The sequence below is a fragment of the Symphalangus syndactylus genome, chromosome 7 (assembly GCF_028878055.3).
Source record: "Symphalangus syndactylus isolate Jambi chromosome 7, NHGRI_mSymSyn1-v2.1_pri, whole genome shotgun sequence".
NCBI lineage: Eukaryota > Metazoa > Chordata > Mammalia > Primates > Hylobatidae > Symphalangus > Symphalangus syndactylus.
Genome location: NC_072429.2, coordinates 33060304 through 33085768, shown reverse-complemented (window position 1 = coordinate 33085768; position 25465 = coordinate 33060304). Strand labels below are relative to the sequence as shown.

The 25465-nt window shown below is 42.1% G+C and overlaps 1 protein-coding gene across 7 annotated transcripts in view; it reads left to right on the top strand.

Moving 5' to 3' along the window:
• The window catches only part of GRIA1 (glutamate ionotropic receptor AMPA type subunit 1), a 318865-nt gene extending 313094 nt beyond the window's left edge, over positions 1–5771 (top strand). For all 7 annotated transcript variants that reach the window (XM_055285547.2, XM_055285552.2, XM_055285548.2 and 4 more), the window contains one exon: positions 2916–5771. In XM_055285547.2, coding sequence (XP_055141522.1) covers positions 2916–3116 — 201 coding nt within the window. In that variant the 3' untranslated portion in view covers positions 3117–5771. The remainder of the gene's footprint in view (positions 1–2915) is intronic.
• Positions 5772–25465: the final 19694 nt, after the last annotated feature.

Genomic DNA, 25465 nt, shown 5'->3' with positions numbered 1-25465 from the left:
CACACACTTCTTAGAAAAGCAAGTGGCTGAAAAGTTAGGATGCAATCACTGTTAGGAAAATAAGGTCCCGAAGGGCCAATTTTAGGGTCTTTAAGTTGGATTTTTTACTCATCCCTTTGTCTCTGAATATCAGTTCCAAAAACACCACCACCACCCTCAAGGATGAACTTTAAGAATGGCTGGCATGTCAAGGAGGGATAAGGGAAAGCCACATTCCCAAAGGCTAGGGGAGAAATGACAGCAGTTTATGACAGCTTAGCCACGACGGGGGGTGGGGGGTGTGGGGGGAGTAGGAAGAATCACATTTAGAAGGTCATTCATCTTGTCACTAGGTCACATATAACTGTTACCTTAAACAAGTCAATCATTGTCATCAGGTTCTCTGTAAAGTAAAAGGGACAAATTAGATCATGTGGTTCAACTTTGCTTGCATTTTAGAATCACCTGGGGAGCTTCTAAAACTCCAGATGTCCCAGGCCATACACCACACCAGCATCTCTAGGGTAGGATTCAGGCATCAGGGTTTTTTCCCCAAAACTCCCTGGATGGTTCCAATGTGCAACCAAGTTTAAGAACTAGTGATGTAGTTGACATTAAGCATTGCTTTCCACTGCAAAGTTTGGACTCGATTTATCATTTCTCTTGACTTTCATAAATGTATTCGAAAAGAAGCCAGTAAGAAGGTAGTAACCACCCATGATAAGGGTATGGAGTCATTGACCTTTGAGAAGTGCTCAGCTTCCTTGAATACCAACTCTAATGATGTGACCTTCAAGATTTTTAGTTACATGCCTGGCTAAATTATCTCAGACTTTGGCAAGCACCAATGTTGACTAGGTTATCAATCTTGTCCTTTAAGACAAATTCATGAAGTACCAACAACTTCAATGGAATATTATGAAAATACGTGAGCCTTCTGAGGAACAAAGGCCAGGGTGATATGTGTAAACTTTAGTGGGTTTTTTTTCCTTAATTAAAGGGATGTGGCAGAGAAAAATCATGAATGATAGACATTCCAAGCTAATCTATAGAAGTTTCCATATTTCCCACAGATATAAATAAAATGTTATTTTCTCTTCAATATTTTTAGGTGAGGATAAGAAACCATTAATTTATCATATTTTCATTTTACATTTCCCTGGTGTAGCTTCAAGGTAGTATTTATTTGGCCTTTGACTTAGAAGAATGCAATCCAGGTCATACTTTTTCTTCAATGGAAGACAGCCAAGGGAGAATGTAAATAAATCAAGTCATGGGTTTGAGGAGGAGACAGAACCAGTGTGGGTGATGCATCATATGGGGCAAATCTGTCTGAATCACAGATTTTAAAAAGAACATTTTAAAACATTGTCAGAACTGCCAGTAATACAAGGATAGCAGGGGAAAAAAACGGGTCAAAACTGCCCTGTTTATCTCTGTCTGGCCACAGAAGGTTGACTGATTTCTCTGGTCACTAGAATAATGGCAATATGTAAGAGAGAAAGTCATAGACTTTTTGAGACGGATCCTAGGTGGTTGGTGTTTCTTAGACAAATTCAAAAGCATCACTATGCATCTAATTGCTTACGGGATACACTGTGGGATAGCTGAGGATTGAGAAGACATGGCCCTTGCCCTCCTACAGAAAGCTGTCTTACAGAAGACAAAGCTTATACACTGGAGGCAGAACCATTACAAGAGAATGTATACTGCATGAGTACAAGATGAGAGGAGCCAGCACTTACAGCAGGGTGGTGTAGTCTAGGAAGGCTTCAAGAAGACAGTGAGAACAGAATGCGCCTTGAAGAAGAGGTAGGGTTGGTCCCATTGAAAATTCTCCTTTATATTCATTCCCACCAAGAAACCAAACCCCACCTCAAAAATTCTGTGATTGTTTCTTAATGGAAAGTTTGAGATGGACAGTAAAAGATAAGGGTCTGGGTTTCCTGTCATCAATGGTCTTTCTCCAAAGGAACACTCAACAGAATGCTTCCTCTTGTCTAAGACGATATGGTTCTAGACCTACTTTGTGGTCTTGAATATCCCACTTAACTCATCTGATTCTGGGGTGATCCTTGGAGTCCTTTTCAGACCTAGAATTCCGACATTCTAGAAGTCACAAGCTTAGTGGCACTGATCTGTTATGTCAGTCTGGAAGTACAGGGTCTACATGCTGATGGGAAGCAGTTGACGCACAGATGATAATCTTTGGAATGCATTCTCATTTTCTTTAGCACATGTTCCTTTCCAATTACATTTTGCATATTGTATTATTCAAACGAGTCCTACATTCCCTTAACACATGCTGCTATAGAGGTAAGCTAGAATTTTTTCTGAAGTAAATAAGAGGTAGTTTTCCATTTTAACCCAACAATATCACACCCTCAATTTATTTGAACATTTCAAAGCATTTTTCATGTGGTAGCACCATTCTTGCTAATAACAGTGTGTAGGTGCATAGATAATCATATGTCATAGACATGGAGGTTTAAAAGTTCTAGAACACTAAGGAGATATGTACAGTCACATGACTAGTTGATGTAATAACCAGAACTAGAATCCAAGTTTCCAAACCCCATTCTTAGAAGGTTTTCCACTTAGTTGTGTTGCTACTTCACACATTAATCAATAATACCAAGGAAATATTCCACCTTTAGAAATCACTGAATGTAAGAATAAGAAAGGATCTTCTGTCTCACCCAATCTAACACACTTCATTGAACATTCAACTTGAGGCTAAGAGAGGGGATCAGACATGTCCAGGGCCAAGTGATAGTTTTCTGCATTCCTGAGAAGTCAGAATTAGCATTGTAGAATAGGAAAGGGGGTGGATGGGGAAGCAGAGTTGGATTTACATTTGAAGTCCAGTCTTGACTCATTCCCATTGCCTGTCATTGCCAAGGACCCGGGGAAGAACCCCCGGTCCTCCTGAAAAGGGTTTTTGTTTGATCCCACAGCAATCCATCAACGAAGCCATACGGACATCGACCCTCCCCCGCAACAGCGGGGCAGGAGCCAGCAGCGGCGGCAGTGGAGAGAATGGTCGGGTGGTCAGCCATGACTTCCCCAAGTCCATGCAATCGATTCCTTGCATGAGCCACAGTTCAGGGATGCCCTTGGGAGCCACGGGATTGTAACTGGAGCAGATGGAGACCCCTTGGGGAGCAGGCTTAGGCTCCCCAGCCCCATCCCAAACCCTTCAGTGCCAAAAACAACAACAAAATGAAACGCAACCACCACCAACCACTGCTACCACAAGAAGGATGATTCAACAGGTTTTCCTGAAAAATTGGAAAAACATTTTGCTGTCCCTTTTCCTTTTTTGATGTTCTTTCACCCTTTTCTGTTTGCTAAGTGAGGATGAAAAAATAACACTGTACTGCAATAAGGGGAGAGTAACCCTGTCTAATGAATCCTGTGTCTCTGACAGCAGAGTCGCTGGAACACTAATGAGGAAACAGCACTGTTTTATTTTAATTCAGTTGTTAGTGTGTCTTAGTGTGTGCAATTTTTTTTTTCTTACTAATATCCATGGTTTGCAGGTTCTGTTAGGCCCTTTCCTTCTCCTTACTTCTTATCCCCAACTCCCTACCCACCCCTCTTCAGTTTTCAGATTGGAGATTCAAGATTTGTTCCACTTTACAAGCAAGAGGAAAAAAAGCAACCTTCAAACTAATTCTCCATGGGGGCTGTCCATGTTACCCTCCACTCCTTGGCCCCAAGCCTTTGATGGAGACAGACATTGTTGGAGAAGTGGGCTGCCTTCCCCAAGTAGGGCACTGCTTAAGCACTGATTTAGTGGAGAACACAGGTGAAAATCAACTCAGGATGAGGGTGGTGGAGAGGGCAGGGGCAGATGTGCAGTCAGAGAAGGACTCCTGAAGTTACTGCTGCTCAGAAAAACAGTTCCTTTAATGTGAAAGAGCCATTTCATAGGTCATAGGTATGGTATATTTCTTCAGAGTCAACCTTGGCCCTGAGAAGTATGTCCTTCTGGTGTGCTCAGGCTTAACAGCAGTCTGTTGGCTGAAGGCACTTGGCCTCCTAAACCAAGCAGAATTTTGGGAAGAGATAACAGCCAGGGAGATATTGCCTATGATTCTCACTTTTTCTTTGCCTGGCATCTAAGCAGGAACCCACTGTGGGGTAGACTCTTTTCTTCTGTGGAGCCTCTGACATGGGGAGCAATGTTAAGCAAGCTAAGTGTGAAAGAAAGGTGACAGAATAATTTTGGAAGAGGAAGCCTCATCAAAAGCCCACACAAAATAGAGCTTCCCATGATGTGCCCTATCCTAGGTTTGAGAAAACACGTATGAAGTTTATGCTGAAGCAAAGAAGTTGGGTTTTTATGTTAATATAAAGTGTTGTTTTAGCATGTGGCCAGATAACGCTCTGTCATCTTTAGAAAGTGAGATACCCAAGGAAATAATTGAAGAAGTATAGGGAGATGATGGATTAAGTTGATAATGACATTTGGGGCAACTTAAGACTTTTGATCCCAGGTTCTAACCCAAGGAGGCTGACCTGCCCCCAGCTAAGATAGCATGAGGACATTGTATTCCAATATACCTATGATTGGGGCTACAAAGCTGAACTAAAGCAAGATTGGTGAAGTGGCAGGGTTTATAGAGAGAAGCCCAGGCTAAGTTCAACTTTGGTTGGAAGTGAGAATCCCTGACATATAGCTTTCTTGGAGATCCCAACTCTCATTCTTGGTGCAACTGGCTTCCAGCTCTCCAGCAGTCACTCTTCTTGGTGCATGATTCAGTATGTGCCATGTGTCATTAGCTTTTACTGATAACCGTACTCTGGCTTGTTCCCTTATCCCCTACTTCTATCCAATTTTCTCTGCTAGGGGTTTTCATTAGCAATTGACATGCTAAAGGTTTTGGAGCCTACCTAGGGGTAGGTGCAGCTTGATTGGCTTTTCTGTGGATTCTCTCAGTGCACCCACACCATCTCTATGTCTCTCCACTCTCCTGCCATCAGCCATAGCAAAGAATCCTTCCAAAATCAAACTCTTCACTTTTTCAACTCAAGTGTTGTTGTTTAGTCTCTCGCGTGTCATTGTGGGCATGGTTCATGAAACCGGACCCTCAAGATGGATGATTGCTTTTAACTACTGCCAGCTGATGTCTCTCAGCCCCTGCCCTCACACAAGATTTTTCTCAGCCTTCAGCCTACCACTGCAGAATCCGATGTGACCCACCATTAGGGAGTCTGCATCTTGGAAGAGTTGGAAATAACCCTTTAACAACAACATGCTTCAAAGACTTTTTGCCTTTGGCCTGGTAAGACGCCTCTCCAGCTACTGAGCCCACAAGTAACATGAGTGGATAAAGAGAGACTTGTTTGTGCTAGAAATGAGGGTCTATGCTATGAGGGGGTCCAAGACTCTGGCGAAATATGCTTTTTCATCAATGGAGAAATGAAAGGAAAACAAAAGCAAGAAAAAAGTTAACTTGTATTATGTATTTTTACTACACTTTTCTTAAAAATAGAGCATTGGGAAAACTCTGAAAGAGACTGACATTTTTCTCAACAGGAATCCATACTTAACAGTTCTGGCTTTCATTAAATTTTGCTCTTTGGTACCTGGGCCTTTTATTTAACATCTATATTTGTTTTAACTCTCTTGGCAGATGTGTGAAAGGATTCTTGCTTGATCAAACACTAAGTATTTTTTTGGTTCCTGTTTTTCTTTCAAATAGCCAGGCTTTTTTCTTTTGGTATTTGCATAAAATGAAAATATCACCGAATATTAAATCACTGTGGATCCATTATCTACTTTTCATATTTGTCCATTCCATTTTTGTGCCATTTCTGAAGCCAGGGCACTAGAGATTATTTCCTTATGGCAGAGCCTAAGACTAGTAGGTTTTTAACTGTGACCACTGTTTCTAACTGACAAACAGCTCTCGAGTCATTTCAGCTGAACTAGAACATTGTGAGTTATTCATCCAAATAGGATAACCACAACAATAACAAAAGGCAAACAGTGGTATTTGGCTTCCAGGAGCTACAATTCCAATTGCATAAAAACCAGGGCTTGACTTGTAGCCATCACAGTACCTCTAAGGAACTGGATGGTTCACATGGAATGTCTCCCAGACATCCCCAAACTGGAGAGGTATAGCTGTGATGTGCATGAAGTCACAGCCAGAAACAAATCTAGACCATGCTTATAAGTCTAGATTATCTAGAGGATAATTTTGGTCCTCAGACACCACAACCTTCATTCTTGCCTCGAAGCTTTTTTTCCCCCTTAAGCAAAATGGCTTTCTGTAAAGGATCTGACATTTGTTGATACTTAGGTATCAATGATTAAGAACAACTTCAAGTGTTTTCTTTCCCAAGGAACACTGCATATTAACAAGGACCAGAGGTCTAAAATAAATGAACAGAGAAGTTCAAACAGTAGCATGGACAATAACTACTACAATAGAAAAGGGTTGGGAGAAAGAAAAGAAACTGGCAGGCTTGTGTGAAGCTACATTGTTTGCATACACCTTGCAGCATCTAGGGTACCTCTGAGTGAGGAAGCACTTAACACCAGCTGACTGCAGAGAAAAACGATTTCTGTTGCCTTACTGTCAAATGGCTTGGACAATGGTCATAATGGCTATCATAGCACAGGCTGCCATGTATTGAGCACTTACTATGTTAAGCACACTTCATACCTTCTATATCATAACAAAGGCCCTCAAAGTAGGGCCTTTCAGATGAGGAATCTGAAACTTAAAGAAATTACATAACTTGCTCACAATCCTGTAAGTGACAGCACCAGGATTTGAACTAAGTCTGTCTAAATCCAAGCCTTTACAACCCTAACCACCCACCTCACTGTTAACCAGGTCATGATGAACGATCTCCGGGAAATATCAAGTGAGTTCTCTACCTACCTGTTATGCCAAAGTAACTGAAAATGGAATAGTGAAAGCCACACCTGCTACTCTTTTTGGAAAGCCAGTCCATGCTCAGGGCATGGAGAGATCATTAATCTAGACAGGATTGCAAAAAGAAAAGAGAAGGGAAGAGTGCCACTTGTAGCACCTTTACAATGGATCTAGGCTCAGGAGTAGCAAGCAGGTAAGGGAGGGTACTAAAAACCAGGTTCCATTAGCAATGGTTGATCCAGCCTGGAAGAGGGTCCCCAGAGCCTTCATGATGAAAATGGAGATAACTTTTTCTGTTTGGTCAAGTTCAGGATCAGTTCTGGTCATGACAAGGGCATTGGACTTAGGTTCAACTAGTGGTCAAAGTAACTCCATAGTAAAATTAGGTTAACACTGGACTTAGAACAGCACCCCCGTCAGAGAGATGCTACAGGTGTGAACGTTGAAATGCATATCCTCTGATTTTTCTTCCATTCCAGATCCCTAGAGTTCACTATTAACTTGATGTCCTCTGTGTGCCCAGGAGAGGGGAAGAGGGAGGAAAGAAGTCAAGCTCACCAAGGCTTTTTCTTGAATCTTTTATATCCCTATTCTTTAGCTCATCTGGTCAATAACACTCTGATGGGCACTGAGAGGGAGTCACCAAGGCCCTGCAGGAGCGGGCATGGATGTCTTTCACTGAAATAAAGTAAAAAATCAACCTATCTTGAATAAGAGACAAAATAGCAAGTTTGTTCCATAACAAATGCTTTTGTGCTATTTAAGAAAGAATTTCTATGGGGGTAAAGGTAAAAAAAAAAAAGTGAGGTTCTTGGCTGGGCATGGTGGCTTACGCCTGTAATCCCATACTTTGGGACACCAAGGTAGGCAGATCACCTAAGACCAGGAGTTTGAGACCAGCCTGGCCAACATGGTGAAATCCTGTCTCTACTGAAAACGATACAAAAATTACCCAGGTGTGGTAGCACATGCCTGTAATCCCAGCTACTCAGAAGGCTGAGACAGGAGAATTGCTTGAACCTGGGAGGTGGAGGGTGCAGTGAACTGAGATCGCACCACTGCACTCCAGCCCAGATGACAGAGCGAGATTCTATCTCAAAACCAAAAAAAAAAGAAGAAAAGTTGGGTTCTTGAAGAAGTTACTTTCCAAAGGTCACACCATGAGTAGAGAAACAATAGTGGGAAGGCCAATGGATTAGGATTTACAATACCTGGCTTCTCCCTGCTCTGCCTTTCAAGCTTGGACAAGAAAATGTACTGCCCTCAGTCTTATTTTACTCATCAAAGAAATGGGACAAAGGCAATGATTCTCAACCCTGCTTGCACATTAGAATCAACTAGGGAAGCTTAAAAAAATCACCAATGTCCAAGACATATCTCCAGATTTAGTCGGTCTGAGATGAAGCACAGGCATAGTACGTTTTTTAAAATAATAATTATTATTGTTTGCTTTGAACTCTCAAGTGATTACAATGTGCAGCCAAAGTTGAGAACTACTACAATCTGGCCATCCTGGGGATCAAAGAAAGCATTCATGAAAACTTCTTTGAAAATTACGAAGTGCTATATTAGGAGTATTTGTCAGTGGCCAGACCAATCACAGAGCCCAGGTCACCTGATGGCAGTTCACTTTTTCAGTATGGTTTCTCCTTCCTGTTGCTCCGGGCACATTCTGAATTGTAAGAGTGTCTGTGGGCCAAGGGAACTGGGTTTCTTGTGAAAGCCAGAGGCCAGTATTGCACCTGTGAACAGTATCTCCTCTATCTAGGAGTCCCAGTGAGTAAGAGCCTATACTGGGCAAGATAGCCCCAGATATCAAATCTCCATAGTCCTAAAGAGGAAAATGTCATTATATTTATCTGATACCAGAGGAGGAAAAGACAGAGACCCCAACTTGAGCTCTACATGCTCTTTTACCCTTTAGGCATGTTTGTAATAACATAACATTCTGCTGGGGATAAGAAGAGACACAAGACATTAGAGATAAGATAATCATCACAGAGGTCCCTGCTCAGGAAAGGGGAAAAAAACAACTTTGTCAAATGAGTCAGCCTTCAACACGGTCAGTTATTTTCCAAACCGGAAAACTACTTGGCTGTTTCCATTATAGACACCAGATCACACCACCTGCATTTTTAACAAAGTCCACTGGAAGGCACTGCCCATCAACTGCATCTTCCTGGGCACACTGAGTCCTCTGGTGACTCTAACTCTTAAGTCCTCTTCCTCAATGCTATTTGCCATTTTTATAGCACATCAAGGAATGGGAACCAGCATTTGCTCAGCACTAACTGCATACCAGGTAGGAAGCTAGGGTTTCGAGTACATCTTTTTGTCCTCAAAACAATCCTGTGAGACGGGAATTTATCACCATCATAAGAGGAAATGGAAGCTTAGAACCCAAAGTCATGCAGCCAACCAATGGCTTGGCCTAGATTCTAATCCAAGTCTGTCTCCAAAGTTACATATAGCATTTCCACTTTACTTGACCACCTCTTGGGGAGATTTCACTGTGCCAAGGAGAGCAGCGAACAGAGATTTTAAAGACATGAAGTCTATTGCGTGCATTACTATCAATATGCTGTAAAGGCCCTGGGCAACTCATTTCACTACTTTTGGCCTAAGTGTCCTAGTCTGTGAAACGAAGGAAGGAAGATAAATCTAACAATATCTAAGATCCTGTTTTTCAGTAATTCTCAACCAGGGGCGATTTTGTCCCCAGGAGACATTTAGCAATATCTGGAGACATTTTGGGTTATCAAAACTGGGGAATGGAGTTGCAACTGGCATTTAGTGGATAGAGACCAGGGGTGCTGCTAAATAGCCTACAATGCACAGGGAAGCCCCACAAAACAAACAACTATGCAGCTCAAGGTGTCAATAGTGCCAAGGCTGAGAAACCGTGTCTTATGTAATTATAGCATCCCAGTAGCATGTTGAGATGTGGACGATGACAAGATAAGGCTGAATAGGAGCAGGATGAAGATCCTAAATCAGGTAAACCTTCAGAGAAGATGAACACTTAACATGAATTTAGGCAAGTAAGAAGTTGAGTTTAGTGAAGGAAGCTGCAGTCAGAAGAGTTCGGCCCTATACATAGGCTAGAGAAGCCAAGGTCAGAGGTTCAATCAGGCAATCAGACAGACCTAACAACGTGGCTCAAGAGAGAGCAGGGGACTCTGCCTGCAGATGTGATTTATGCTGTTCCCAGTCTCCCAGCTCTTTTTGCCAGGTGCCTCTGCAGCCAGAAGAAGTTCAGAGACCTATTGGTGAGACCTCCCTTCCCCCAAGAGACTGAATAAGCTTCACTTTTACTTTTATCCCAGAATAATATACATGCATCCTTCTAACAAACATAGGTAATGAGCACCCATGTCCACAAGTAGATGTCGTGGAGAATAAGAGACAAATAAGTGATAGACCTGTCCCTTGGAGAGTTGACAGTCAAGAAGGAAAAATGAGACACATAAGCACCACTAAGTAAAACACAAGTTTCGACCTGGTACATGCCAGATAGGAATAAAGGCAAAGTGCCTGGGTCATCTTCCAAATGCCATCATCATCTTGTGTCCAGTCTCTGAAGAAGGGCCTCTGACCTTGGATTACATGACCATCTATACTCCTCTTCCCTTGATCTCTGTTTTTCAGCTACTCCAGCTTCTGTCCTGTTCCTCAAACATGCCAAGAACAGTCCCACTTCAGCACTTTTTGCTGTTTTCTCCGCTTGAAACCCTCTTCACCTAGATCTTTGTGAGCCTGGCTCCCCATCCATCCACATCGTAATGCAAAATGTCATCTCCTCAGACGGCATTTCCTGTCCACCCTATCTAAACTGGCTCTAAGTTTACTCACTCTTGCATTACTCATCGCCACCTAATAATATCTTGTTTACTTGCTTATTGTTCTCTCCTCTGCTTGCATCTAGAATATGTATTCACAAGAAGAGGGACCTTCTCTGCCCAGCACAATGTCTGGCATGTAATAATTCCTCAATCAGTATTCATTGAATGACATAATGAATGAGAGAGGTAGAGCTGAAATGCTAAGGCATGGAGATGGGAATAGGCAAGGTTTCTTTGGGAAAGTGTGAGCACTCAATGTAGCTGGCACCACATTGCCAAGGAGAGCAGTAAAAGAGAAGGTTGGACTGGACATGGGGAGCTGATGCTTAAGTCATCATGAAATAAGGAGTTGTTGAAGTTTCTGGAGCTGAAAAAGAAATTCATGTGTGTATCAGATATTAAGCTTAGCAAGAAACTAGCACAGTATAGGCATCTATTATGTGCCAGGTACTGTGCAAGGCACTTTCCACTTTTCCTCTCGTTTAACCCTCATGGCAGCAACTCTATGAGGCAGGATCACCATCCTAATTCTATACGCGTGCAAACTGAGGCTCAGAAGTAGAAGCAGAACTTTAGCCACCTAGATTTTATGTAATTCCTACAACACAGGAACTCACATAACAGATTACTAGAAGCCATCTGTCCACATGATCGTTTCCAGTAAAAAGCCCCAGAAGGATACTACCAGAAGGGGGAAGACCTGCCACCTGTGGATGGCACTGCTTGATTATGTAAGAAAGTCACCAGACAAGGAGCCAGTAATTACCAGGGCCCCAGTGGGTGTTGCACTAACAAAGGCACTGTGTTGAGGAGGATTCTGAGCCCAGTCTATATTCAATAAAAGGGAACCATGGGCCGGGTGCAGTGGCTCAAGCCTGTAATCCCAACACTTTGGCAGGCGAGGTGGGCAGATCACGAGGTCAGGAGATCAAGACCATCCTGGCTAACACAGTGAAACCCCCTCTCTACTAAAAATACAAAAAATTAGCCGGTTGTGGTGGTGGGAGCCTGCAGTCCCAGCTACTCAGGAGGCTGAGGCAGGAGAATGGCATGAACCGGGGAGGTGGAGCTTGCAGTGAGCCAAGATTGCGCCACTGCACTCCAGCTGGGTGACAGAGCAAGACTCCGTCTCAAAAAAAAAAAAAAGGGAACCATGATGGATTTATAAATCACCCTGAGCACAAGATGAAGAAGGGAAGCTTCTTTGTGACATATCCACCTTCATTGGTATAGCAGAACATTCTGCTCAATTCCAGAATAATTGTAGGCTTTTTGGCCCATGGAAAATGTTGACAATAATATATTATATGTACCACATGGTAGGGTCTCCTTTAGTGCTTGTAATGGCTCTACATGTAAGTGTTTGGACTATTACCACAGTAAGGCTGTTGTTACAAACCAACAAAGAAAACAGCACACAAAATCAGTCCATAAATACCAAGCCACGGGAACTATGTGGTAGAATAATTAATAGCTATAAACATTACCACTGCTATTTGTTGAACATCTACACTGAGCTGGGCATTTTACATAAATGGTCTGACTTCATGCTCACAATATCTTTGGAAAGAGATAGTAGCATTTCGACTGGATAAATGTTTTAAATAAATGAACGAAGACTCAGAAAAGTCTTTAAGAGTTGAATGGGACGTCAGAAATGATCTAATCATTATTTTATCCAACTATATTTTATATTATAACAAACGAACTCGAAACCTTAGAGAATGAGTGACTAGCCTAGAGTCACGTAAGTTCCTAGTGAGACTAGCTAGAAGCTAGCTCTCCTGGCTCAAAGTCCAGGGTACTCTGCATGTAAGAAAGAGGTTTTCTCACATTTAAACAGTCCTAAAACTCAACATCTGGCTTTTCTTCCTACTTTTGTAGAGTTACTTGAGGGTATCTGGATAAACTAGGCTATGATCTAAGGAAGGTGTTTTAGAGAGAGGCCGCTGAAAGCTGTAACTAAGACTAGCAAATCTCAATAGAGTAGGCAAATGCCTAGATAGTGAGACTTCAGGATCATGACCACATTTCCCCCAACCAAAAACATTTCCTTAATGTTTACTGTATCCCCCCAAATTCCTTATCCAAGACAAACCCTTTTATTCCACAAAGTTTGTTAAGTTTCTTTGTAAATGCACTTGGTACGCAAAAATATCTGGCAAAGTCAAACTGGCCCTATATACCTGTTACAAGGTGTTTTCTTAATAATGGCTTTTAATAGAAATTATAGGTCAGGTGCAGTGGCTCATGCCTGTAATCCTAGCACTTTGGGAGGCCGAGGCAGGCAGATCGCGAGGTCAGGAGTTCAAGGCCAGCCTGGCCAATATGATGAAACCCCGTCTCTACTAAGAATACAAAAATTAGCCTGGTGTGGTGGTGTGCGCCTGTAGTCCCAGCTACTCGGGAGGCTGAGGCAGAAGAATCGCTTGAACCCGGGAGGCGGAGGTTGCAATGAGCTGAGATTGCGCCACTGCACTCCAGCCTGGGCAACAGAGGGAGATTCTGTTTCAAAAAAAAAAGAAAGAAAGAAAGAAAGAAATTATAGAGGGGAACTTGAAGGATAGGGTAACTGAGCAGGAAGGTAAGAAAAAAATTCACCATTAGAGGATGTTGAAGGTAAAGTTCACAACTTTACAGTTGGGAAGTCTTTGTTTTAGTGTGTACACCTAAAAAATAGTCATGAAAGACAGTGAAAGTGGCTATTCAGCAGAGAAGCCTGATACTGAATGTATCTAGAGTTTGAAGTGGAAGATTAAGTAGTTATCTAAATGATTCCAGGAGTAAGAAGTGATTTTATTAAACTGATATTTATATAAATATGCTAGAAAAATAAAATAACTCCTTACCCTTTTCTCCATCTTGTTTTGAAACCTGATCAGAAAAAAAAAAATCATTTTGATTTTTCTTTAAAAAAAAAATGCATTGTGACTTGGAGATCTTGTCTTCACATACAAACTCATTTAGGAAAGAAAGAAAAAGATGCTATTAATTCAATTTGAGTAATCAGCATAATGAACTGGTTAGACCCCATTTAGTAATGATATAGAAACTAGCTTCTCAGGCATTGGGAAATCATTAGGAAAAAAAAAAAAAACAGTATAATACTAGTAGTAGATATCTGTGGATTTTTGCAACAGGGCATTCCTCCCTTTGGGAGGGAGCTCAAATCATGTGATCCTGTTTGTACTGCCAGTCTTAGTACACTGCCCCACCCACACTTCTGGCCCAGGCAACTATAATCCCTTTTTGCACTGGCCACAGTGACTGGGCTATATATGATCATATGGCCCAAGTTGGGCCAATTAGGATCCTTTTGCACTGGCCAAAATGATTGAGCTACATATGATCATATGGCCCAAGTTGGGCCAATTAGGATCCTTTTGCACTGGCCAAAATGATTGAGCTACATATGATCATATGGCCCAAGTTGGGCCAATTAGAATCCGTTTTCAGGATTTTTAAATCTGGAGATCAAATGAGAAGGAGGTCTTTACTTTTGAATCCAAGCAAAAAGTATCCGAGGGTATCTTCTAAATCATGTAGAGAAAGCCTCTCTACAGTAAGAAAGAGCAAAGATAACTTATCCAAAATTCATAATGGAGGGAAAAAGTCCTGATGGCATGTGAGTCCCTGGACCCGATTTTCCAGAGGTCAGCCCCCTTAACCAGATTTCCCAGGGACATGAACTAATCGATTGTTTGTTTTGCCTAGTTGCTTTGAGTTAGATTTTCATCTCAAATAACCAAAGGAATTCTGATCCATCAATCAGTGACAAGCTATAAACCATATAACTAAGTAAGAAAAAGGAAGTCAGCGTTTGAGATACAACCAGTTGTTTCCATAGTTAGCAACTGGTTTCAAACCAGTTTGATCTAATTCAAACTTTTCATGTCCAGATCCATGTGTGTGTATTGAGGCTCCAATGTCAGCATCTTGACTCCTATCAGCCTCCATTTTCTCCTCTGCTGTCAGAGGAAAGAATCCCCTCCTAGGGGTTGGAGCAGGGGCTATGAGTGTTAACTCATAAATAATTGAAAGCTCTCTGAAAAAGATTTGGTGTTAAGGATGCAATAAATAAGTCCTCAAAGGGGTGCCTTTCTGTCCATAAAATTTTATTTTCCTTATCCTTTGGAAAATAGTCTATTAGCAGAGAGCCTCTCCCTGCTCTCACTTTTCTCTCTCCCTTTGAATCATTTCAGGGAGAGAAGGGGAGTTTTTATTGTTCATGTTTACTTTTTTTCTGCAGCAGAGACTGGACACCTACGGTTGGCTATCAACTTTGCATTAACTGTGTTTCCACTGTTGTTAAAAAACACACTAAATGCATACATTCCATGAGGACTTGAGGGAGGTTGCATAGATAAATGAGAGTGTATAAACAGAAAAATGACAGAGGCAAATTATACTAATACACAGGACAGCAAGGCCAACCTGCAGTTTAGTGCTTTAAAAAGCCCCTGAAAAATCTGTACCATGTATTGACTCATACACAAAATTCCACTCACTACATTTGATTCTTTTACTTAGAGTGGTGATTGCTCTGTAATAATCACTTTCACATTGCCACAGAATTCCATAGCCATAAAGCTTTGTCATAACTGTCATCTGTCTTGGTCCACAGCAATGTTCTGAATAAGGATGGAGTAGAGATTATTTTTCCTATTTTATAAATTAAAAACCTGAAGTTTAGAAGGATCAAGAGACTTGTTCAAAGTCACACAAGCAAAAGTGGATGAGCTGGAGCTAAAATATGAACATCCTGACTCATGATGGTCTCTGCACTCTGCCAAACGAGAATGACAGACAGTTGCTGGGGATGTGATTGATATCCCTTACGTGGAGGAAAAGAGTAAAAACATGCATCAGTTAACTTGAAGATGTAATTGGCCAAGAGCTGTCCCTACATATAAAAAAGTGAAGAAAAGGAAACTAATATTGGTTGCAGGCAGAACCAAATTGAAGGATGATCTGACAGGACAGATGTTCTTGTTCCATCACTAGAAATTTAAGGAGGTGGGGAAAATTCTGTTCAACAGAATGCCTCAAGGAGAGCCCTCCAGGTGGCTGCAATGAATGTCTTCTAAGGAGTTACCAAGAACCCTTGCATTTCTCTGAAGGACATGCAAAGAGAGATGGTGCTGCCATTTCCCCCTAATTGTGCATTCTCCGTTCTCTGTATAATAGTAAATATACTTAAAGAATATTAATCAGAAGAATTCCAGATGATACAGTGGCTGGGGCACCAAGAGGTCACAATCAGGTACAGGTGAATTTCTATAAGCCAGGCCCTGTGCCTGATGGCATGATATGCTCTCTCTTTTAACGTCCATAAGAACGGTCTGTGAGGCAGGCATTATTATCTGCATTTTCACTTGTGATGCTCAGAAAGGTTAACTTGCCCAATGTCACAGAACTGTCAGTTGGTGGAGTCAGGTTTAGATTTCAAAGTTATCTAGCTCTGGACTTTCCCAGCCTGGCAGAAAGATAAATGCTGAATCTTCATTAAAAATCCAGAATGAAGTAGGGCATGGTGGTATGCACCTACAGTCCCAGATACTTGCAAGGCTAAGACAGGAGAATTGCTTGAGACCAAGAGTTCCAGGCTGTAGTGCAATATGATTGTGCCTGTGAATAGCCACGGCACTCCAGCCTGGGCAACACATAGTAAACCTCCATCTCCAGAAAAAAAACTCTAGAATAATGACCTTGTAAACTAACTCATGGTCCATTTTTCAAAAATATGGATTTGCAATAAAAATCAGTTATTTATCTTCATTTTTCTCCCATACCCACTGAAGAGAGGGTTGCAGCAAGGTCAGTTTGCAAAATATTTTCTGCACATCTAGCCTCATTCTAGCCTCACAATAACTTTATGAGGGCAAAGGGTGGGCACCAATATCCCCATTTTACAGATGAGGAAACACAGGCTCGGAGGGATTTAATGGGTTGCCCAAGGCCAACCCAGAACTTTTAACTACAGCTCCAGAAATCTTCCCACTCCACTCTCTCACCAAGCCCAGCACATATTCAGTACTCAATAAATTAATGAATTAATAATAGGCAACTCAATGCAAGGACTATATCTCAGGATTGTGCTTTCAAATTCTTTATACGCAGTGCTTTCCTTGCTGCAGAAAACCAAGACTCATTAAATGGTCAAATCTGCAGAAGCCTTTCCCCCTATTCCCCTGAGAGAGGTGTCAGCAGTGCCATTTCCTTTCAACTTGGCCTTCCCCACCCCTACAGGGTGTGATCAGCCCACCTGCAAGAGTGCTCATTTGCTCTTTTCTCATCTATCCTACAGCTTTCTCCTGTCCCACTGGCTAGCACACTGCGGAAGCTCACACTTTCCCTTGCCCCCTGCCTCTCTGGCAGCAGCATGAGCCATCTCTGCCCATCCCTCTCTCAATCCAGCCCGGTAGGACCGACAGTGGCAAGGAGCATACGTGGAATTCAAGCCAGAAGATCACAGGAGACTTGCTGCCCCAACCCCACAGAAATGACTTCCTGCTGCTCTAATCTTATTATGAACGTGAAGCCATGCCTGTGCCAGGGAGGGAAAGGTGAAGAGAGACCACATATGCCCAGGACTTAGTATTACCATTTTCTACATCTTGGGTTAATCATACACAGGTTCCCAGAATCTTGAACTCTCACAACTACAACAGCTGGAGGGTCACTATCTTAACACGCCTCTTGCTTGCATTCTTCCAGGAACATGGGTACTCACCAATCTCCTTCAGGTAACTGGGTTCACACTTAGCCTGCTCAGACTTTTTTAAGATAAACATCTCCACAATGTTCAGTAATACATTGTGTAGCCAGGTATGGTGGTTCACATCTGTAATTCCAGCTACTCAAGAGGCTGAGGAAAGAGGATCACTTGAGCCCAGGAGTTCAAGACCAGAACTGGGCCACCCCCATCTCTAAAAAAATAACAAGACCCATCTCTAAAAATTTTTTTAATAGTAGTAATACATCATGTGACATGATTTCCTCATTCTCCAGGGTCATGTTAAGGGTAACTAAGGCTATATGTGTGTATGTGTGTATGTCTGTGTATTGTACATGCAAGAGTATTTGTAATCTGCAGCGTGCTATACTGGTTGTAAGGTTGCATTATTGTTATTGTTATTTCCACAGTTTGGGTTCCTCCTCTGCATTCTAGTGATGCTTCAGTTTGTCACTTTACCCCAAAAAGGTAACCCCCAGATATCCCAACATCACCAACTCCCTCATCTTCAAGAAGAGAAGGAAGACAGCAGCTCATATTTAATGAGCACCGTGTTAATTAAGCATTTTGTATCACTATGCCATTTGATCCCCTTAAGAACTCTGTGCTGGCCGGGCACAGTGGCTCACACCTGTAGTCCCAGCACTTTGGGAGGCCAAGGTGGGCAGATCACGAGGTCTAGAGATCAAGACCCCCTGGCTAACATGGTGAAACCCCATCTCTACTAAAAATACAAAAAATTAGCCGGACATGGTGGTGGGCGCCTATAGTCCCAGTTACTCAGGAGGCTGAGGCAGGAGAATGGCGTGAAGGCGGAGCTTGCAGAGAGCCAGGATCACACCACTGCACTCCAGCCTGTGCGACAGAATGAGACTCTGTCTCAAAAAAAAGAAAAAAAAAAAAAAGAGACTGTGATTATCCTCATGTTATAGATGAAGAAAATAAGGCCAAGAGTAAACAAGTAACTTGCACAAGATTGAAAATTATAAAAGGTAGAGTTAAAATCTGGGTCCAAATCTGTGGGACTCCAGCTCCTGACCCTCTAACCATGAGATTACAGGGTTTTGGAAGTTACCCAATGTGAGAGGCCATCGTCTGCTCTGTTCTGTTCATTCATTAGGAATTCAATACTTTGGGGAAAGGGTCCTTGTCCTCAAATAGGAAGTGATCTAGGAAATGGAGCAAGAAGAAAGCAGGTGGTGTGGTAGCAGGTGCCTCTGTCATTGTCATTCTCAGAGGTTGGAGCTCAGCCAGGACACAGAGTGCTGAGGCAGCCCCACATCTGCATTTTGTCTGGATGTTTTGTTAAGCAGGTGGAAGTTGGTGGTCAGAAAGACCTGGCTCCACCCTCCTGAGTCCCAGCTCTTCTCCAAGGCCATTGATGAAGTCATCCTTGGAGGAGGGGCCCATGAAAATCTCAAAAATTACAAAGCACAAGCTCTGGAAAAGGTCTTCATGTTTGGGGATGAGCCGAAAGCAGGACAGCATGCTAGCTAAGAGTGGAGAATATGGAGTCTTGCCTTCAAATCCTGGCAGTTGGATAACACTGAGAAGTTAGTTAACCTTTCCAAGCCTCTGCTGTCTCATCTATGAAATGGGTATGACAATGCTTACCACAAAGGGTTGACTAAATGACCTCAAGAATATAAAGCTCTTTGCACAATGCCTGGCATACTCTAAATCTCATATCTAGTCAATGTTAGTTATGATGGAAAAGAAGGAGTTAAGTAGCTCAGTGTGGCTTTTCATTCTCAAAAAGCCATTTTATTTTGAATTCAAGGGAAAAAAGAGAAATGTTTCTCAAAACTTCAAACCTTTCATAATTTTACTTTATTCAACTGGCTCTCATGCAAAAACAAACAAATGAAAGCTATTTAGCTCTTGTTTTGTCCAAATCCTTATTTCACAAATAAGGAACTGGGTCCCAAAGAAGAAACAGAACTTCTCCAATGTCTCAGGCTAAGTTGCTGGCAGAGAGTCCAGAATTCCTACAGCCTCCCATGACATTTGTTTCCAAGGCCCAAGATCCTTGACAGGAATTATGAGAAGAGAGGAAGGCAATAAATCTGCTGCCCTGCAACAGCTGAGACAGTTTGAGCTGACTTCACAGGCTGATTCTGCATCTAACAAAGCACCACCCACAGAAGCCACTACTTACACAGATACCAGGGTTCAGGATGCCCAAACTGTCTTCTTTCCTCCTGGACCACTTAGACTAGCATCAAGGGAAGTTAACATCAAGCCCCCAAATGGCGTAAATATCTGTGCTTAGAATCAAAACCTAAAAGAATTGATATTGTGGTCAATCCAGGACTAAAATCCAGACCTCCTAAACATTCCAATTAGGGACTTACCAACCCACCCAGATGGCTGTTCTCATTTTCATTGCTGTGTAACAAACTTGCACCAAAACTCAGTGAAGTAGCCAAATTCTGTGGGTCCAGAAGTGGACAGGGCATAGCAGGGACATCTCTTCTCTGCGCCACAGTGTCTGGGACTGAGGTGGGAAGTCTCAAAGTTTCACAAGCATGACTCATACACACGCACTGGAATTTTCTAGAGGTTTCTTTGCCCTCCTGTCTGGTACCTGCATTGGGATGAAGATTTGGTCTGCCACTTACCCTGCGTGTGGCCTCTCCACATGACTTGGGCTTCCTCACAGCATGGCAGTTCCTAGGTAGTCATGGCAGTTCAAGCTCCAAGCATGGGTATTCCCATGAACAAGGAATACTTTTTATGACCCACCCTCAAATGGGTGGCAACACTTAGCACATGGCATCACTTTCATCATACTTTACCGGTCAAAGCAGTTACAAGCTCACCTAGATTCAAGGTAAGGGGATGCAGATGCCACATCTCAACAGGAGTGTCATCGAATTCGCAGGCATTTCTTTAGAGATGTAGCTGCCCCTTGCATGTGTATATCACCAGCCCAAAAATGCCCTTTCAGCTCCGCGAGCTCAGTTCCATATTTTATAGCTCCTCCATCCTCAACTCTACGAATAAAGCAGGAATACTGTGCTTAAACAAAATAACATTTTATCTGAGTCCTGACCCTTGACTGGGGCTCCCTGGCAAGACTGTGGTTAGGGTGGCCACTTACTTCCATGATATTTTTCATTCATCCCTTTTATTCTGTCTCCTAATCTACTCCATTGCTAAGACCTTTCAGTTCTATTTCAGAATATATCTAGAGTCCTTCCACTTCTCCCCACCCCCACTGATGACAGCCTTATCAGAGGACATCACCCTCCTGCTATCTTTCATCAACTTCTGCTGCTCTTAGAATGGAATCTAACTTTTGGTCCCCCAAGAGCATTAGTGTGCAGGACCTGGCCCTGCCTACCCTCCGAGCTCACTCATCTCACTCTCCTTCTGGCTTGTTTTCCAGGCTCACCAACCTTCTTTCGCTTCCTCCAAGGCGTCTCCAGGCCCTTGCACTTGCCCCTCCTCCTGGTATGCCCTTTCTGTAGCTATTTGCACACCTGCTCATTCTGATCCTTCGAATGTCAGCTCAAATGTCTCCTCTTTGGAAAGGCTTCTCTGAGCACCCTCTCCATACACCTTTGGTCCCTTCATGCCAGTCATCATAATCTGTAATGACTATGACATCTTTATCTTTGTGTTTGTTTTCTGATGAGTGCAGGGACCTTGTTTTCTTGTTCCCTGCTCTGCCCCCTGCACCCAGAATCCTCTCTGGTCCACAGCATGTGCTCAATAAGTATCTGTGAAATGAATGAGCCAGATGCAATGCTGCATAGCTTGTGGGAGCAGAAGAAATTGAGTCCATAAGTTTATTTACTCTTAAAAAGCAAATTACAGCAGTCCCCTATACTTGCTGGTGATTCCGCCGGTCAGCAAAGAATGTGCTTTATAAAACAAAATAGAAAAAATTGAAGAATATTAGGGCTTTGGTAGGGCCCTCAGAGATCATTTAATTTCTCATTTTGTAAATGAGAAAACCAGAACCTAGAGAGGTTTTGGGATTTTACCCAAGATCATAACCATTTCTTCATAGCACAATATTTCTTAGTGTTTAATTTCTTTAATTAAACAAGCAATTGTCCACTGAAAAAAAATGAAAACTATATAGAAACATGTCTCATAAAGATTGGACCTCCCCTGTTCTCATTCCATACTCCAAGAGGGACCACTGTTTCTACTTCGAAGAGAATCCTTTCAGGCCCCTTTGTGTGCGATTAGAAATACATATGTGCATACTTACGCATCTAAATCTTTGCCTAACACTTCACTATCTTGAAAATTACCCTAGACTTAGAAATAAAAAGACTTCTTTATGACCGCGTTATTTTAATCACCACCAGCTGCAGTGGTTTCAAGGAAAGGGAATCCAGTGTGTGCTACTCAGTGACTGAGGGAAGAAAGCCCATGGGGCATTTGGCTGGTAGGAGGATTCTGTGGGATTGACCACCCAGGAGCCACGGTCGGGGGTGGGGAGGTGGGGGGAAGGTTGGGGAGGGGGTGCAAATGAACTATGCTCTCCTCAACCACTCAGGACTGCTGATTTGGGTGGTAGGTGAGATTCTAAACTTTCCTGATGAATAAGTGCTGACTGATCCATAAAAAATGATTAGACAGCTGAATAATCTCCTACATGCTTCATTGTGGGATTCAAAACTAGAAAAAGGAAACTTTGCTTAGGGAAAGTGCTGAAGAGAACCAGGAAAAGGGAGGTAGAAGAGTTCAACAATTAACAATGGGAAGGCAGGAGTCAGACAGGTTGGGTTCAAATCTTGAGAGCCTCACTGAACCTTGGTTTTCCCATTGGTAAAATGGGGATGACAGAAGTACTAATGGCACTGGGTACATATGTACCACCCAAGCATGGGGGATACTTTTATTTTTAATTATTTATTTATTATTTATTTATTTTTGAGACGGTGTTTCACTCTGTCGCCCAGGCTGGCGTGCAATAGTGCAATCTTGGCTCACTACAACCTCCACTTCCCGGGTTCCAGCGATTCTCCTGCCTCAGCCTCCCGAGTAGCTGGGACTACATACACATGCCACCACGCCCGGCTAATTTTTGTATTTTTAGTAGAGACGGGGTTTCACCATGTTGGCCATGCTAGTCTCGAACTCCTGACTTCAAGTGATCCAATGGGGGCTACTTTTAAAGTAAACCGATGGTAATGACTGTGCTGGGTGCCTTCCATGTTACATTTTATTAATCAGATGAAACAGAAATTGAACCTGGTCATGTGTCTCAATGATCCAAGATCTTTAAAAAGTAAAAGTTGTTCATTATACCAGGCTGAAGAGGGCAGTGGGATGAGGAAGTGGTATAACAAAACTTGTATTCTTGTTCTCTGCAACAAGAAGACTGTGGAGAAACCTCATGCCCAGCCTCTCTAAGCTGAAGTTAGCCCATCTGTGGATAACCATACTTGCCCTACCCCTAAGGGGTAGTATATGGGATGTAGTATATGGGATGCTGTGGTGTATTGCAACTGACACAGTATAGATCTCACTAAATAGAGAATGTGTGAATGAATGAATACATGGATAAATGGAAAGACACGGGATGTGGAAAGAGTCGTCCAGGCTGTGAGGTTACCTACTAAATAGCCTTGTGAGTCACTCTCTCACACCCAAGTTTTCTCATGTATGACTTGAGATATTGATTCTTATCAACTCTAAGACATACATTTTTCACTTTGTTAGCATCTCCTGTAGAGATGGTGGAGAAGCTCAGCCCTGGGAGAAAATATCCATGAGGCAAAGTGAGTGCAGTGCCTAGGAACCATAATACTTTTAGGAACCCACAAAGTGTGTTTAATTTCTTTTAAAATAAGAAGAAAAAGATAAACGTTTAGGTCAAAAAATCTTGTAATATATAATATTAGTGTATTAATCTGTATACCAATAGTCATAAAATGTAATTTTAAATATTTTCTCTGGAAGGGAACCACAAAAGTCATAACACAACCCTGGCTCAGTCCTCCACCTAGCCCAAGGTGATAACCTTGGAAACCTTTTCTTGAGACCCTAGAACTTCATAGTACACTACCTAAGAATCACCACACTCTCCTAAGGGTTGTTAGATAAAAGAAGGAGGTAACTTGGTTTGAGTGTCCTCAAGGAGTAGAACACAGACAACTATCGAAGATGCTGCAGAGGAAAGTCCTTGAGTGAAGGTCAGTTTGCATCCCCTTCTAATGCCAATAACTTATGATCATCAATCATTACTGAATTTGTGTCTTCCTGACTTTCAAACACATATCCTGATGTTTCTCCAACTAGATGTTCCTTCAGCAATGAAGGTGAGATGACAGAGAACCCAACATGAGATTGAATTATTCTGAGAAAACGTCCCTGGCCTCATCTGTCAATTAAGAGCCATTGAATTTTAGGTCCCTCTCACCTCTGAAATTCTTAAACAAGAAAGATATAAAAAGGAAATAAACTATATGAAGGTGTAGATAATACATGGTTACATTTTGCAGCAGTGTTCTTACACTTTAGAAAACATCAAATCTTTTATGCTATCTTCTTAATCTCTAGATTTCTTTCTTTTTTTAATGGTAGAGATTTTAAGCTGCTCACCAAAGTCCATTTTCTCTTCTTCCTAAAAGTCAATTTTCTCTTCTTCCTAAGCACACACCTGGACTACATTTCCCAGCAGCCCTTACCTTTGGCCACGTGACTGAGTTTAGCCAATGAGAGATGAGCAAAAAATATACGTGCCACTTCCAGACCTGACCGGTAAAAAAAAGCCCCATGCATGGTACTTAATGCTCTTTTTCTCATACAGCTAATGATTGGTTGACAGCATGGAGCAGCAACCCCCACCCATCAGAACTTCTTTTGACTATTATGTAAGCCAGAAATTAACTTCTATTTTGTTGAGCCATTACATGTTTGGATTTATTTATTGCTATGATACGGCCTGCCCTAGTTATACAAGCCCTAAACTCAAATTTAACTTTCTTTTAAAACACACAATGAAAAATCAGTTATTAATACATCACTTTTTTTAAGTTGCTGAAGCCAGATAGTCTGAGCAATAGTCACAGTTGCCTTTTAAATACATATAGGACAAATGCATTTAAATAATGACCCAGCTATCCACCAAAATGTGACTTCTAATATAGGACAAATAGAACTTTGAACTTAGTTGTGGCCTCTGTGTAGGTATTTAATAAACTTTTTTTTTATGTCTTCTTTTTGATACTTCCAAGTAGCTTATTTATGTTTTGTGAAAATGGTGTCTACAGAGGGAAAAAGAATAAATGATCCCCAAAATAATATTTCCTTTTTCTGATTCCCAATACCACTGTATTACCCCACTTCCTCTCTGGCCAATGAAAATCTGTCCTGCGTACGACTTCTGCTGCCCAAGAAGCTGAAACTAACCCAAGTAAAGCCATTCCCCAGGCTGGCTGGCAGTGTCCTATGGCCTGGCAACAAGAAAGGAACTGAAAAATCCATGCCTGTCCCTCAAGACTGAGGAGTAGGAAAAGTGAGAGAATTGCTAGTGGAGCCAGATGGTGAAACGAGGTATCAGATTTGAATTAGGAGATGGCAAGTCCAAACCATGTGCAAGCTAAATTTATGGAGGAATTGGAAGAGCACAGAGGGTGAGAAAGGGCTACACTTGGTAGCAACAGAAGAATAAAGCAGGTGCATGCAAAGATGCAGAGACATAAGAAGAGTCAAAATGAGCTTAGCAAGCCCAGTCTCACATCCTAAAAAATTCCCACTTTAAGCTACAGTCCCTGTGCCTTCTCCCAGCAAAATCCCTCCAAGCACTGAGGCAACTTAAGAGGTTTCATTGCAACCAAAGTACCTCACCAGATTTGCTTCTTGGTACATCCCTGTATTCCCCAAATGCCTAGCCTGTGTATTCCAGTACTAATGATTTTAAGATAAAAGAGGTTCCCTTTGATATTAATTTATTCATGCATTCATTTGTTTACTTATTTATTCAATAAATAATTGAGTTTGTTGAGCACCTACTGTGTACCAGCTGGGGATATAGCTATGAGAAA